This window comes from Brachycentrus maculatus, unplaced genomic scaffold (assembly GCF_059751285.1).
Source record: "Brachycentrus maculatus isolate JH-2025_06_01 unplaced genomic scaffold, ASM5975128v1 h1tg000046l, whole genome shotgun sequence".
In the NCBI taxonomy this organism is placed as follows: Eukaryota; Metazoa; Arthropoda; class Insecta; order Trichoptera; family Brachycentridae; genus Brachycentrus; species Brachycentrus maculatus.
In genome coordinates, this window is record NW_028280800.1 from 982,611 (window position 1) to 998,005 (window position 15,395).

The 15,395-nt window shown below is 39.3% G+C and overlaps 1 protein-coding gene across 1 annotated transcript in view; it reads right to left on the reverse strand.

Annotated features, from left to right (window-relative positions):
- Positions 1-2,210: 2,210 nt before the first annotated feature.
- The window catches only part of Hr39 (Nuclear hormone receptor FTZ-F1 beta), a 45,033-nt gene continuing 31,848 nt past the window's right edge, over positions 2,211-15,395 (reverse strand). The window contains exons 8-17 of the mRNA XM_088277569.1: positions 14,683-14,827; positions 12,712-12,854; positions 11,431-11,642; positions 10,987-11,126; positions 9,876-9,998; positions 7,897-8,124; positions 7,439-7,578; positions 6,903-7,018; positions 5,647-5,801; positions 2,211-3,786 (exon numbers count right to left, since the gene is read on the reverse strand). Of these exons, the coding sequence (XP_088133695.1) occupies positions 3,691-3,786; positions 5,647-5,801; positions 6,903-7,018; positions 7,439-7,578; positions 7,897-8,124; positions 9,876-9,998; positions 10,987-11,126; positions 11,431-11,642; positions 12,712-12,854; positions 14,683-14,827 (1,498 nt within the window). The 3' untranslated portion in view covers positions 2,211-3,690. The remainder of the gene's footprint in view (positions 3,787-5,646; positions 5,802-6,902; positions 7,019-7,438; positions 7,579-7,896; positions 8,125-9,875; positions 9,999-10,986; positions 11,127-11,430; positions 11,643-12,711; positions 12,855-14,682; positions 14,828-15,395) is intronic.

Sequence of the window (15,395 nt, forward strand, 5' to 3'; positions counted from 1 at the left end):
AACACGATTCTGTTCCAGATATAAAAACTATTCAAGGTTGGGTAAGAAACTTTACAGCAACAGGTTCTGCACAGAACTGCACAGTCAGTCAGACCCCAGGCCGCAGGAAAGCCGGAAAATTGAAACAAAACATGATTCTGTTCCGAATGTAAAAATTATTCAAGTTAAGATATCAAAACTTTAGAGCAGTGGTCTCCAAACTCAAAAAGAATGTGAGCCACTCTCCGAAATTGAACTTCTCCGGTGTACCCTCTTTATAGTTTTTTCATCATCGACCCTTATCGTACCATACATAATATTTTTATATTAGTTGAAATAAATTAGATCTTTAGATTACACTCAAAGGCGACTTTTTAAACATTTTGTCGAAATTTAGCACATTTTTTATTTATTTTCGGAGTTCAATAATAAAATTTACTAGGCAAATGTAATATCCTAGGCGAATCAACGAAAAAGCCTCGGCAAGCTACCGGTAACTTACGGGCTATCCCTGCTTTAAAGTAACAGGTTCTGCACTGAACTGCAGTCTGTCAGAGCTCGGACCGTAGCGAAGTCACAAAATTAATGGAAAAATGAAAAAAAAACACAATTCTTTTCTAGATATGAAAACTATTCAAGTTTGGGTATAAAACGTTAAAGTAACAGGTTCCACACTGAATTGCATAGTCTGTCAGGTCTCAAAGCCGTAAAATGCGCGCATGTGAGACCGTCCATCTGATGTTCAGCACTTAAACGGGCAGACAGATCGTCTGATAGGGGCGTAAGAAGAATCCTGCAAAGATCGCCTAATTCATACAAAATGGTTACCCTAGAATTAACTGAGACATTTTGAAACTTGCAGAGCCGTGCGTGAGGATATTCTTCATTGTGTGCGGGGTCTTTTTGCCGGACCCTGTAGATACATGTACGTATATAAAAAAAACAGATATCAAATACACTTTTTATAGAATATTACGCTTATTCAAATCATAACGTTAGGTCTAATATCGCATATCATTATAAATTACATCTATAGCTACCTTTACCGTAGTCGTAAAAAGTTATAAAATATAAATATATATTATATAAAAGACTTTGAAGTTACTAAACCTATCTAGACGTAGCCTTAACTTACTATTCTATAATAATAGCGGTGTAAACAGCGTACAAAAGGCAGTCTTTCCGTGACGCGGTATTTTTTACGCGCCATATAAAAATATGTCGTTATTTCAACAAGAGTACAAAAGGGGAATATAAGGTCAACGTCGCCAGCGCGGCCGCTTATCGTTATGGCAAATAGAAGCTTTTAGCACCGGGCACTTCACATTATCACTAGGAATATCAAAACGTGCTTGCGTCGAGTCGGACATGAGGATACGTGGCCCATTCAGGGGGATATCGATCTTGCGCATACGGGGAAAAATATCAAACAGGCAATTGGTAACAAAGCGCAAAATATGGTCGCGAGGCTTGACAGGTATAAAACATAACAGCCCAAATTTTAATTTGACATATCGCTCACTCCTTTCAAGAACGTCATAAATCCAAAAACTAGATTTTTCAGGAGAACGTTTTTAAAGGTTAAAAATATAACAAAATGTCTCAAAAATAAATATCAAGCCACTTATTAAACTTTTTACTGTGCAACAGATCTTTTTAGGTAAAACCTGAAGGTTTTTTACCCATTTGAAACATATTTAGTCTATTTAAAAAAATAATTAAACAATACCTTTTCTTCAAAATGCAAAACCAACATTTTCTGCCCTGTAGCGGGTAAATATTATGTTAAAAATATGCCTCTTTTGCTGGGATATAGTACATTTCTGGGCATTCCGAAAACACGTACAACTGAAAATTGACGATTTTTGATTTATGACGTTCTTGAAAGGAGCGAGCGATATCTAGAGGAAGACTAAATGCCTCAAAGAGAGAGCATGGTTGGAAGACATGGCCTAGGTGACGTTGTCCACGACAGAACGACCTACAACCTGAGGACGAGGAGAGCTGACCCCAACAGTCTACAAAAACGATAAGTTGGGATGTAGCCAGGAAGAAGACGTGTAATTTTGAATGAAAGTTTTACATAGTAAATACCACTATTTCATCAAATCTATTGTGACACGTGTTTCGATGCATTCAGCATCATTTTCGAACACCGTATGTGAAGCCAAGTCTAAATTTTAGTGTTGTGTCCTTGGGACGTTGAAGGTTGAAGAGGGGGGTAGGAGCTGTTTCTTATTTTTATTTATTTATTTATAGATATTAATAAATAAAAATTGACAATTGAATGTATCCTCATCTAAGAATTATATATCGAAAGGTTTTTGGTTCAAAATTGAATGAAACAAAGTTAAAAAATATTGCATATAAAATTACATTCTCTTTCAATCGAAACTGTTGTAATGCTTGAAGATTTAGGTTACGGAATAAATTGGAGATTGCCGATTTTGTTACCAATTCCTTCAAATTCGCTAAATACACTTGATGCACACAAGCGAAACTATACCCCCAGTCGAGTATCACAAATCAAAAAATGACATTCAAAGCCAAATGGATATCTAGCTTCGTTTAGACATTTTTTTATTCAGATATTTTTTACCTAGCACAAAAATATTATTCTGAACGTTTGTATCTCATATCTCGAAAAAAATAAAACATAGAATTTTGGACTTGTCATAGTCTAGAACTAGAGGAAATATTGCTATTGAATTTGCTGATTAACAATTTTCAACATTAGTCCTGAGGCAAGATTTAATGATGTGACAAAATTCTCTCCAATTTTTAATATATAACGTGGAGAAGGCAAGTCAGTTATTTAAAAAAAAAGAGTGAAAAACATGTCAAAAAAGTTTCCTTCCATATCAAAATCAGCCACATCCGCGAATTATACATTTTGTTTCATTGTGAATTTTATTTTCATCTTTAACATATTTGCACATATATGTTATAACATGTATACACTCGATTATTATGTAGACCTCGCTTTGCGTCGTTACTGAATTAAGACTCATTTTTGCTGTGCTTCATTATTTTATCGAATTGCGTTATTTTTTTAAAATTATTATTCAGAGAATCATTTTTAAATTTTCTAAAAGGTTATTTCCCGTTTTGTAAATTTAAATTTCGGGGAATCTTTTGGAACGTATCTACGACGCAAAGTGAGATCTTAGTGTATATCGTAGTCATACAGGAGAAAGTGACCAAGTGCATTTTTTTACAAAAACTTGATCGTTGACTATTTGATATCTGTACTAGCTTAATATTGCCCTGAAAAAAATCCCATAGGATTTTAAACTTGGAAGTGTAATAAATTGATTTTTCAAAATGATTAACTGCATTGATGTTTACCTTCTTGCAAAGCAAAAGTTACTCAAATGGACTTCTTGAACATTTTACGTTTTGTTAGTTGGTCACTTTCTCCTACTAGTCGTACCTACGATATATAAAAAACCGTTTGAAACCAAATTCAGTAAAAACAATTTTTTCCTAGTGAAAACTAGATTTGACAAAATTATGGTAGAGCCACTATACTTCCGATTCACATGTTGCGGATGTGGCCGATTTCGATGCGGAAAGGACACAAAAAGGTGAAATTAACTATGGCGATGTTTTTCCTTGTACAATGGCGGCGTTTCGATGATTAATAAATAGAATGGATGTCGGAGGGTGGCGAGTGATGATGATGATGATGGATGGGGATGAGAGGAATGGTCAGTGGTCTCCGCGGAGCAGCTCCATGAGCAGGTTGAAGCTCGGACCTTCGCCGTCTTTGGATTTATTCGTGGGGTTGAGCATTTCCTTGCCAACCTGGAATAATAAGAAAAACATTACATAATAATCCGTTAGAAAAACATTAAATAATGCCCGCCTCTGTAGTGTAATGGTCAGCACGCTCGGCTACCGTTCTGGAGGTCCCGGGTTCGATTCCCAGGGGGGTCAATAAATATAAGTGATTTTTTCACTCTAATATTTATTCAATATTACCCTGGACTGGTACCTGAAGCGGAGGGCTGATCACCTTTCCTTCGTGTGTAAAACGATCAAGATAACACTGTGTTCATATGAAGCAGTGCCCTATGCACCATTGGGGTGCGGATAAGGGTTTTATTATTATTATTAAATAATATACCGGAAGCTCCTTATCACATTGTTATCGGGCGGTTTTTTCGCCGACCCCGGCTCTAATTACACTCAGACAGTACCACCCGACTCTCAGTACAGTGAAACCGTAACGAGCACCTCCCATAGTGAAAAATTCACACAACGAGCAAAAAAAAGTGAAAAAAATGCTACCTTAACAAACGACATTTCGCACGCAAAGGGAAAGTCTCTTTTTCAAGATATTCACTTGTGAGCCGGGGACTTCTGTGCCAGTCAAAACAAAAAATGTTTCGCTTAACGACTATAATTCTAGAATGAATTACGCTCGTTACGAGAGGTTCCACTGTATACTAATCACAAGTAACCGCAAACCCAATTCCCATCTGTACAATGTTTATTGGCTTCTCTTGCGCTCTATCAAAAGTAAGCAATAGAACGCTTGATGGCGTCTCCCGACAGTTTGTAGAAGACGCTTTTAAGCGTTCCCCGCAAACAATGTGTTAATTAACACATTGTTTATGGTGTGCACATTTCTATTCTTTCAGGAATTACACAAAATTATAGTAACTTTAAACATAAAGGGTAAACCCACTCACAAGTAGATATAGGAAGTTGAAGCCTAAATATGGCCAAGACAAGCGGTGTTGCATAAGTTGTAGCTAGATTTTAGTATTTTTTAGAAAACGTACTTTTGATTCTGGCAATGTTTATCTCTATCATATTGGGGTAATTGTAACTTTTCAATAAAAAAATTTATATCCTCATATAAATAATTCCTAACTAACTAACTAACTAACCATCACGCCGCTTCCCCGCAGGGGTAGGCAGAGAGAATAGAGCGCCACACCACTCTGTCCTTGCAAACATTCTTCGCCTCTTCTACGTTCATGCATCTCCTCATACATACCCGCCGATTGTTACGACTCCTAACCTGACCACTTTCAAGTATTTGGCATACCTGATCGTGCCATGTTTTTCTCGGTCTTCCTCTGCTTCTTTTCCCGCTAACATTCGCCTCATAAATTTGTTTTTCCGTTCTTTCCTCACTCATTCATTCTACATGTCCAAACTATCTCAACACACCTTTCTTAATTTTATCGATAATGCTTATCTCAGCTTTGCATTCCTTCCTTATTTCACTATTCGTACATCTATCATACATCGTTTTGTCACACATTCTTCTGAGAGATCGCATTTCAACTGCATTCAGTCTACTTTCATCCTTCTTTTGCCAACTCCATGTTTCACTTCCATACATTAGAGTTGGAACCAGGACTCCAATTAGAGCAATCAGTCTATTAAATAATTCCACAGTGGAAAAATTCCATAATTTGTGGATCCAAAATTTGGATGCTCTCAAAATATTATGAAAAAGAACATATACAGTAGAAACGCAATAAAGCGAAAAATGACGTATGTATATCGAAAAAAAAATTGAAATTTACTCCCTAGACCAAGTTTTTCTTACAAAAATGCATTTATATAACGAAATTTCGTTAATATGTACATATTGAGGTAGATGTAACTTAAGATTTTATTAGGTAATTCAAAGATAGAGGAGGTTACCATGCAGGTCCGCTGCAGGTCGGGTATCTGCAGCAGCAGCTCCCCGAACTTGGCGGGCGTGTCGGGGTAGTGGGCCACGGTGTAGGTCTGCAGCGCCTGCAGGGCCTTCTCCTGCGAGGCGCGCACCTTGTCCGGCTCCCGGAGCTCCGAGGTGTCTGAAACGAGACACAAACTCCGTCACACTCTTTGCTCTTCCACACATACACTTGAAGAGTTACACAAAAAAACAATCGTCAATTTCGGGACCTTGAAAATGGCAACACACAAATTATCTTTGTTCTAATTAGAGGATTGAAGTTTTGTACTGACATTTCTTTACAACATTTTGAGTGTGTTTGGATACTTGTTCACAAATCAAGATTATCTCCAATTATGGGAGTTATTCCTCATACAATTTTTTTGACATCTCAACATAGATGAAGAAGAACATGGAAGTCTAACATTTCTTCATAGAACTGCATTTTATATAAGAAAATAACAACTATATAGTTTTTTCCACATGTATTTTATTGTCTGCCCGCTCGTCTACCGTTCTGGAGGTCCCGGGTTTGATTCCCAGGGATGGGTGTTAATAAATATTAGTGATTTTACACTAATATTTGATTATATCACCCTGGACTGGTCCCTGAAGCGCAAGAGTGATCACCTTGCCTTTATGTAAGTAGGGCAATGCATCGTATTGACGCAGTGCCCTATGCACCGTTGGGTGCAGATAAGGGTTAGAAGAAGTAGAAGAGTTAGCGACTTTTACTACTAAATCTTCCTGGTGTAGGCGTTGTGGCCTGTTTTAAGAGGGATTAGCCTTCTGCAATGTCGATCCCAGCTGCCAATCCATCGCTTTGGTGACCAGTGAACTGTCTACCTTAGGGTTGGCCGTGCAATCCGATGTTGGAGAGTCTGGACGGTTCCATTCTCCTCACCATACCATTGTCTTCTTGCCTTCAAAGACCATTGCAAAAGTTAAATGTGGCTAAAACACAAAGTCAGCCTCCATAGTGTAATGGTCAGCACGCTCGGATACCGTACTGGAGGTCCCGGGTTCGATTCCCAGGGAGGGTTTAATATAATAAATATAAGTGATTTTTTCACTCTAATATTTATTCAATATTACCCTGGACTGGTATCTGAAGCGGAGGGCTGATCACCTTTCCTTCATGTGGTCATGATCAAGATAACACAGCGTTTATATGGTGCAGTGCCCTATGCACCATTGAAGAAGAAGAATGAGAAGAAAAAAAGACAAAGTTGATATTCACCTGAAGTGAGCAGCACAATGACCTTCATGGCCACATACTCGTATCTGTCCACCTTCAGCCTTCTCAGGTTATCCGTAAAGTGCAGCATCTTCTCTATACAAGGCGTTAGGCCCATCCTGTCAAAACACATCAAGAACAGACTTATCATTCTGTGTTATAATTGTGTCGCCTACTTTCAAAATCTGCCAGATCCAATTTTGTATGATTTTAAAATAAATACTCTATCGGAATACCAACTGTGGGCTTTAATAAACCATAAACAATAACCATATGACGTCATTAAACGTTCGATGACGGAAATTTGATGACATATGCGAACGCACGTTTTTCGTTTTATTCAAATATCTAAAGTTTAAACCTTCATATCCCCATTAATTCTCTACAGATTTCAATAAAAATGTTACCGATAGTCTTGTGATTTTTCATATTAATTTATTAGCCAATAATCACACATCGTGATATTTATCCATTGTATTATATGAAAAAGCAATTGACTGGTGTAAAGAAGCAAGTGCCTTATATATAACTCGAGTGACCTGTTACTCTGCTGCAGGGTGATGCCGCGGCTGCCGCCGCTCACGCGCACCTCCCCCGGCGTACTGACCCCCCGGTAGCAGCAGGACAGCATGAGCAGCTCGCACCAGCTGTTGATCAGCAGGCAGATCTGGTCGTCGATCTGGGGACAAACCTCGCATTACAATGCGCCCCGGTTCACGTCCGCAGGTAAACTTGCCACACTTGCGGAATGCCGTAATTCAACTCTAAAATACATACTTCCGTGACGTTGTATCACATATAGCTCGCTCCTTTCAACAACGTCATATATCAAAATACTTGATTTTTCAGGAGATCGTTTTTTAAATTAAAAAATATAATGAATTGTATTAAAAATACAAATATAAATATTACGATTTTTCCATACATTATTGCAAAAGCGTTTGAAGATGAATGTGACCTAGGAGTTGTATAGCAAGGGGAAGGAGGAGCGTCTCACGGATATGTTTTTGAAGAGCGGCAGGCTCTTGCACCACTTGACGATCTTGTAGAGGCGGTGGTCGGCGATGTTGCCCAGGTTGGCCAGGAAGTCGGGGCCCGAGTCGGGCGGCGGGCGCGCGCCGCGAAGCAGCGGGTTGTCGGGCGCGGCGGCCGGCGGCTGCCCGCGGCTGATGCGGCTCAGCTCGCTCTCGTTGTACTGCCACAGGTGCTCCACGTCCATTATTTCCTGGACAACAATAATATACTGGTAACACATACATGGAAAACCGCCAAAGTGTGGAACCCACATTAACGCAAAATGTGAATACATCTATTAACCTTTCTGGTATTAACCTTTCTGGAATACGTCTATGAACGTCAGTGCGAATTTACATCAAATTGAGTATCGACGTTAATGAATATCAAAGTCAATCTGTCAGTTGGTATGATGTAACTTGTATGGCATTTTTTTTTTTAATTACCTAACGTCCAAGTGACTCTGAAATCTAGCTACGGCTTATGCAACACCGTTTATCATGTCCCTACTCAGGCTTCAACTTTATAAGTTTTATAGCCTATGCCTACTTGTGAGTGGTTTTACTCTTTATGTTTAAAGTTACTATAATTTCATGTAATTCATGAGTGAAAATTCTAGGCAAAAACACTCGCAACTTGTATAAGGAAGTACATCTGTGGATATTTATATGTAACTTTGTCTTAATGATAATAAAACCTAGAAAAGATGAGTTTGATTTTTAATTATTTTTACATGATTTCAATCTTCATAATACATATATAATAATAATAATAAAACCCTTATCCGCACCCCAATGGTGCATAGGGCACTGTGTCTTATAAACGCAGTGTTATCATGATCGTTTTACTTATGAAGGAAAGGTGATCAGCCCTCCGCTTCAGGTACCAGTCCATGGTAATATTGAATAAATATTACAGTGAAAAAATCACTTATATTTATTTTTACCCCCCTTGGGAATCGAACCCGGGACCTCCAGAACGGTAGCCGAGCCTGCTGACCATTACACTACGGAGGCGGACAATTGCATACAAATACATATATAGATTTCGTAAAAAAATATCTTTTTCATTTTCAGTTTGTTTTCATGGTCGAGCTGGTTGTGTCGCAGCGTGGGCGTTTGTAAAGTTCTGATTGGGCAATAATATTCACAAATAAACAAATTTAACTATATTTTAGTGAAATTTAAAAAAAATGCATTTTTCCGTTGTAAAAATGTCAGATTTGTCCAATAGTGATGTTGAAAGTGCATGAACACGTTTGTTATACCCAAAGTAGTGATAGTGAGAATAAAATTTATATGTTTACCAATCGATAGTGGTAACTTCCACACACCATGTGTGGAAGTTTTTGGTAAGGGAATGTAATTAATTGTGAGTATTTTAATGTTTTAGAATTTGATAAACCCTGAAGATGACAAGGTTCTTGTCGAAATCGGTGGGTTAAAGTGTACTCATAATAAAAAAGTGGTTAAAACAAAGTTGTTTAATTTTATAAAGATAGTGAAAACTCCCGAGAATGAGACGATTTCTCGACACATTCTTGTGAATGAAAATTTTAATATTTTTTTTCTCATATTGCATTTAAAATATGTTTTATATTTATGTTTATAAAAAATACAAAATTTTATTTAAGTACTTTTTTCCACAAACACCAGAAAAAAATACTAAAATTGATCAATATTTGAGAAAAATATTGTTTTTTTTGTACACACCTAATGAAAGGACCATTTTTTGCAACAATAAAAAAAGTCTTTAGCAATTTTAGCATATACATATATAAGAAATTTGAGTAGTATGTATGGTTGCCATTCAAGGGTAGAATGATGAATGGTAGAATGATCACTTCTTCATCTATCTTGAGATATAAATACATATAAATAACTTTAACACTGCACATAGTCAAGTCGAGTGATGGCCATTACGCCGGCTGAACAAACGTTGAGTGAAAAGAAGCAAATTTACCTGCAGCAGTTGCGGAACGCCCATGGGGTCCCGGTGGCCCGGGCTCTGCTCCTTGCTCTGCATGGAGGCCGAGTGCAGGTCGTGGTGCGATCTGTAGGACAGGTGCGAGGAGGGGCCGTTCACCTGCCGAGGAGGAAAATGATAATAATTTATTATAAAATATTATTACAATCTCAAGGTATGTACCTGTAAAGACGTAATAGTATATAGGACAATTTGTATGTACTTTCAAAGGATAAGCGTGATTTCAGTGAACCGTTCATTCTATTCTCCGAATTCACTGTCTTTTCTACAACATTTTTTTATTTGTTTCTTTAATTAGCTTATATTACACTAATATAAACTATTCTTCTTCTTTTTTTCCCATGTTCGCTCCATAGGTGGAGCATACGGCCAACACGAGATGTCACCAAGTCACTCTGTCACGCGCCATCTCCTTGGCTTCCTCCCAAGTCAGTCCGGCATCTCGAAGTTCCGCTGAGTATAGTCGGTGAATGGTCGTCAGCGGCCTTCCGGGGCGCCGGAATCCTCGGGGTTGGAAGAAGAGACATGAGGAGTTGATGCTCTCAGGTGGCATTCTAAGGACATGTCCCAACCATGTCCACCTTCTCCTCTTCAGGACTTCCAGTATGAGCGGCTGTTGAGTTCTTCTCCTCACATCGTCATTCCTGACCAAGTCATACCACTTTATATCCAGTATTCGCCTCAGGCACCTATTTTCAAAACTTGCTAGTTTCTTGTTTTGAGCTTTGGTGAGGTGCCACGACTCACATCCGTACAGCAACACTGTTAGGATGCAGGCGTTAAAGAGACGACACTTGGTTTTTGTCGAGTAAAGCAGTGAGTCCCAGACTTTGCGCATTTTATTGAATATAGCTCCTGCCATTCCGAGCAGTACATTCATTTTTTACAGTAAACAAAACATTTGTTTTTAAATTCATTCACTCTTTTCATTCTTCATACATTCAGGCATCTCATCATACATTTTCAAACCCTTATACATTATAGTAAATGTGAAACAATCTATGCCGACGCTGTCTTAGGTAACTATCGGGAACATACAGACCAATGTTCCGGATAATTTGAGGATTATCGATCACGCGAGACTTACGGAAGTGAGGCTGGTGGCGTGGCGCAGGGGCCCCGAGGGCAGGCCGGCCCCGAGCAGCGAGGAGGTGGAGGCGGCCCCGCTCAGGCTGTACGAGCACTGGTATGTGGAGCGGCCCCCCCGCGTCCTGTCCTCCCGGATGGCTGAAATCAAACCACCACATCGTGATACACTCGGATACATGAGTCGGAGTCATGATACAAGTGTTGGGAGGATCCTAAGGAATAAGGAAGGTGAATAAGGAGCAAGAAATAATAACGAAGGTGTTGCGGACCCGTGGTTAGCGTCGCTGACTCTTGAGTCAGAGTTTCTCAGTTCAAACACACTCTACCACAATTTGATACCTTTTCATTTTTAATTTAAGTTTTGTGACATGCGGAGGCACAAACAGATCCCTAGGATCTACAAAAAGAAGGAGAAGAAGCCTTTATGCTGATGGACAGGTACCTTCGAGCTTCATGCCGCAGTGCAGGCACTTGTCGAAGCGGCAGGCGGGGCACTTCTTGCGCGTGGCCACGGTGACGGGGCAGTTGGCCCCGCGCAGGCAGACGTAGTTCTTGCGGTTCTGCACCGTGCGCTTGAAGAACCCCTTGCACGACTCGCACGAGAAGATGCCGTAGTGGAAGCCGGAGATCTTGTCTCCGCAGATGGGGCACGGGCTGGAAACAGGTCAAGATGACATTATTATACAGAATAGTTAAAATTAGATTAGCCTCCTGCGATGTTGATTCCCAGCTATCGACCCATCTCTTTGGTGGTCTACCATGGGGTTGGCCGTACAGTGCGATGTGGGGGAGTCTGTATGGTTCCATTCTCCTCACATGCGCATACCATTGTCTCCTTCGTTGCCTTCCCCACCTAACGACATCTTCGATCTCGTATATTTCCCTGATCCTGGCATTTCTTAATCTATCTCGAAGACTCTTGCCTGATATGCTTATTTGTGAAAATGCCTGGAAGAGGGACGGGACAACCTAAGGAAAAGACCTTATTTTCAAAAGATTTTTTAAAAATCATTGTCAACTGTGAAATTGAGTTTTATTGAATATACTCATAATTTAATAAAGATCTAAAATTATTTATTGATTTGGCGTTTAATTTTTAGAACTCCATTTAAATTTATGTATTAATTTTAAATCAAACACAGTCACAACACAGAAACAATTTGTAGAATTCCATTTTAATTTATGTATTAATTTTAAATCAAACACAGAAACAATTGTCACAATATAATTTTTTTATGTGTTTTTGTCAATAAAAATAGAATTTAGTAGACTCCAAAAATCTGTGTTTGATTTAAAATTAATACATAAAGTCTAAAATTGTAATAAATATGTACTAGAATTGCAAACAGATTTGGCTCTCAACAATTCTTTTAATCCTTGTAAGGTGCATTTTTTTGTCTGCCTCCGTAGTGTAATGGTCAGCACGCTCGGCTACCGTTCTGGAGGTCCCGGGTTCGATTCCCAGGGGGGTCGAATAAATATAAGTGATTTTTTCACTGTAATATTTATTGAATATTACCCTGGACTGGTACCTAAAAGCGGAGGGCTGATCACCTTTTCTTCGTGTGCAAACGATCAAGATAACACTGTGTTCACATAAAGCAGTGCCCTATGCACCATTGGGGTGCGGATAAGGGTTTTATTATATTATTATTATGGTGCATTTTTGGCTTTTTGGCTGATAAGTTTGCCAATCGCTGGACTAAGCCGTCGTCATATTCACCTGTTGATGAGCTGCTGCCGGCTCACCCCCTGGTGGTCAGGGCTGCCACTGTCGGCGACCACGCTGCCCTCCAGAGTGCCCTGCCGCACCACGCCCGCGTGCTCCGAGCGGAACAGCGCCGCGTGTGACGCCAGGTGCCGGCCCTAGATATCGGAACATCATAATAATGATTTATTTGTCCGCCTCCGTAGTGTAATGGTCAGCACGCTCGGCTACCGTTCTGGAGGTCCCGGGTTCAATTCCCAAGGGGGGTAAAATAAATATAAGTGATTTTTTCACTGTCATATTTATTCAATATTACCCTGGACTGGTACCTGAAGCGGAGGGCTGATCACCTTTCCTTCATGTGTAAACGATCAAGATAACATTGCGTTTATTTGACGCAGTGCCCTATGCACCATTGGGGTGCGGATAAGGGTTTTATTATTATTATTGTCTGGATATCGATTGTTTGGGTATTGCCAACATCTAAATTCCAACAAAACACTGGGACTTTCGACACAGTGAACAAACAACCACATTGCAGATGAAATTCAAGGGCCGATTCATTTTTTTTATGGTTGATTAGGAAAAGAGGTGACATCAACTGGTCTACAAAAACTATATGTGTCGGGTTGTGGTCCCGTGGTTAGTTTCGCGGACTCTCGAGTCAGAGTTTCTCGGTTTGAACCCACTCTATTACAATTGGATACCTATTTCTAATAATGACCCGCTTAGACTCACAGAAATAGTATGAAATCCAAGTATTTTTGTAAATTATAAAAAAGAAACACAAATACTTCTCTTTAAAAAAATAAAAATAAACAGTAATAAATGCCAATATCATCACTGTGTAAACCCAAAAATAAATGTTAACATCATCACTGTGAAATAGTATGAAATCCAAGTATTTTTGTAAATTATAAAAAAAAACACAAATACTTCTCTTTAAAAAAATAAAAATAAACAGTAATAAATGCCAATATCATCACTGTGTAAACCCAAAAATAAATGTTAACATCATCACTGTGAAATAGTATGAAATCAAAGTATTTTTGTGAATAATAAAAACACAAATATTTCTCTTTTATTACAAAAAAAAAAAATTACACAAAATGTCAATACTTAAACAGTACATACAATAGACACTCGGTGTCCCTCAATGATCTTGTACAATTTAAAGGTGGAGACTGCCCGGAGCATTTTGTCGAAACATTGCTCGTGGCGAACATCAGCAAGCATCTGAAACTATGGATGGAGCGCTCGGCTCGCTGTACTGACTGCCTGAATGCTCGCATCGTAACATGGTTCGTTACGACGAAATGCTCTGGTCAGTCTGGTATGCAACGCCAAGTGCCTTAGCGGTAGCTGCTATTTTCTGCTCCTTTTCTCACCTCCTATTTAAACTTAATTTTCTTTCTCATATAGCAATAATATTCTTCACGTATTAAGTCCGTTCCCCCCTCTCCAAGAAGGTGGAGCACAAGACTGATCACCTTGCCTTTATGCATTTAGTGATCAATTCAATACCATATTGACCCGATGGGATGCCCTATACATCATTTTGATGCAGATAGAAGTTAAAAGTTCTTGGGGTCCCCCCACAAGATGTACCCCAAGAATTTTACGATGGAGACCTTGGGAGAGCAAAAGAGGTGTTGGAAGACCCCAAAAGAGATGGTCTGATGATATTGTCGCTGTAGGGGGTAAAAACTGGCTGCAAGCAGCAACCAACCGGAGTGAATGGAAAGAAGGGGAAGAGGTCTATACCCAGCAGTGGAAGTCAGAGGGCTCGTAAAGAAGAAGAGGGCTGATCACCTTTCCTTCATGTGTAAACGATCAAGATAACACTGCGTTTATATGACACAGTGCCCTATGCACCATTGGGTGCGGATAAGGGTTTTATTATTATTATTATTATCAAGTGTTATGAGAAAACACATAGGTTATGACAATTTGTCAGCGGATAAGTTGAAGGGTTGGTGGACTTGCCTGGACGGGTGAGTGCGTGGGGCTGAACTCGGAGCTGTAGGAGTAGCAGGAGGAGTGCGAGGCGTCGCTGTTGTTGCGGGACAGCGAGGGCGTGTACGGGGCGTGCCGGGTGGCTCCGGGGCTCGCCGACGGGCTGCTGTATACACTGGACAAACAGAGACTCAATTACCACCACTAGTTATTTTATCATAAAGTTTTTTTTCAGACGGAAATACATTTATTATTTACCTTGCTTATTATGTACAAGGTTTATAGATACAACATTTTGAGTGTGTCCAAATACTTCCAAACCAAAGTTCACAAAATCTGGATTATCTCCAATTACAGGAGTTATTTTCATATTATTTTTTGACATCTCATCAAAGATGAAGAAGAATATGGAAGTCTGGGCATTTACGGGGCTTACGACCGTCATAGGCTGGTTACGTGTGTAAAGTGATCACTCAAACCAGCCTATGACGGTCGTAAGCCCCGTAAATGCCCAGACTTCCATATTCTTCTTCATCTTTGATGAGATGTCAAAAAATAATAGGTTTATAGATCATTATGCGGATTTTTGTTTCTTCTAACTAAATGGATATGTTTCATATTGTTTTTGGACGATTCTATTTGTAGCTCACGATGTTGTCATCCGGAGTGGACGTATTCGCTGCGCAATGCTTAATAAAAGCAACATTAAGGAGCTTTCTCCCGTTTTTTATATCACATTTTCA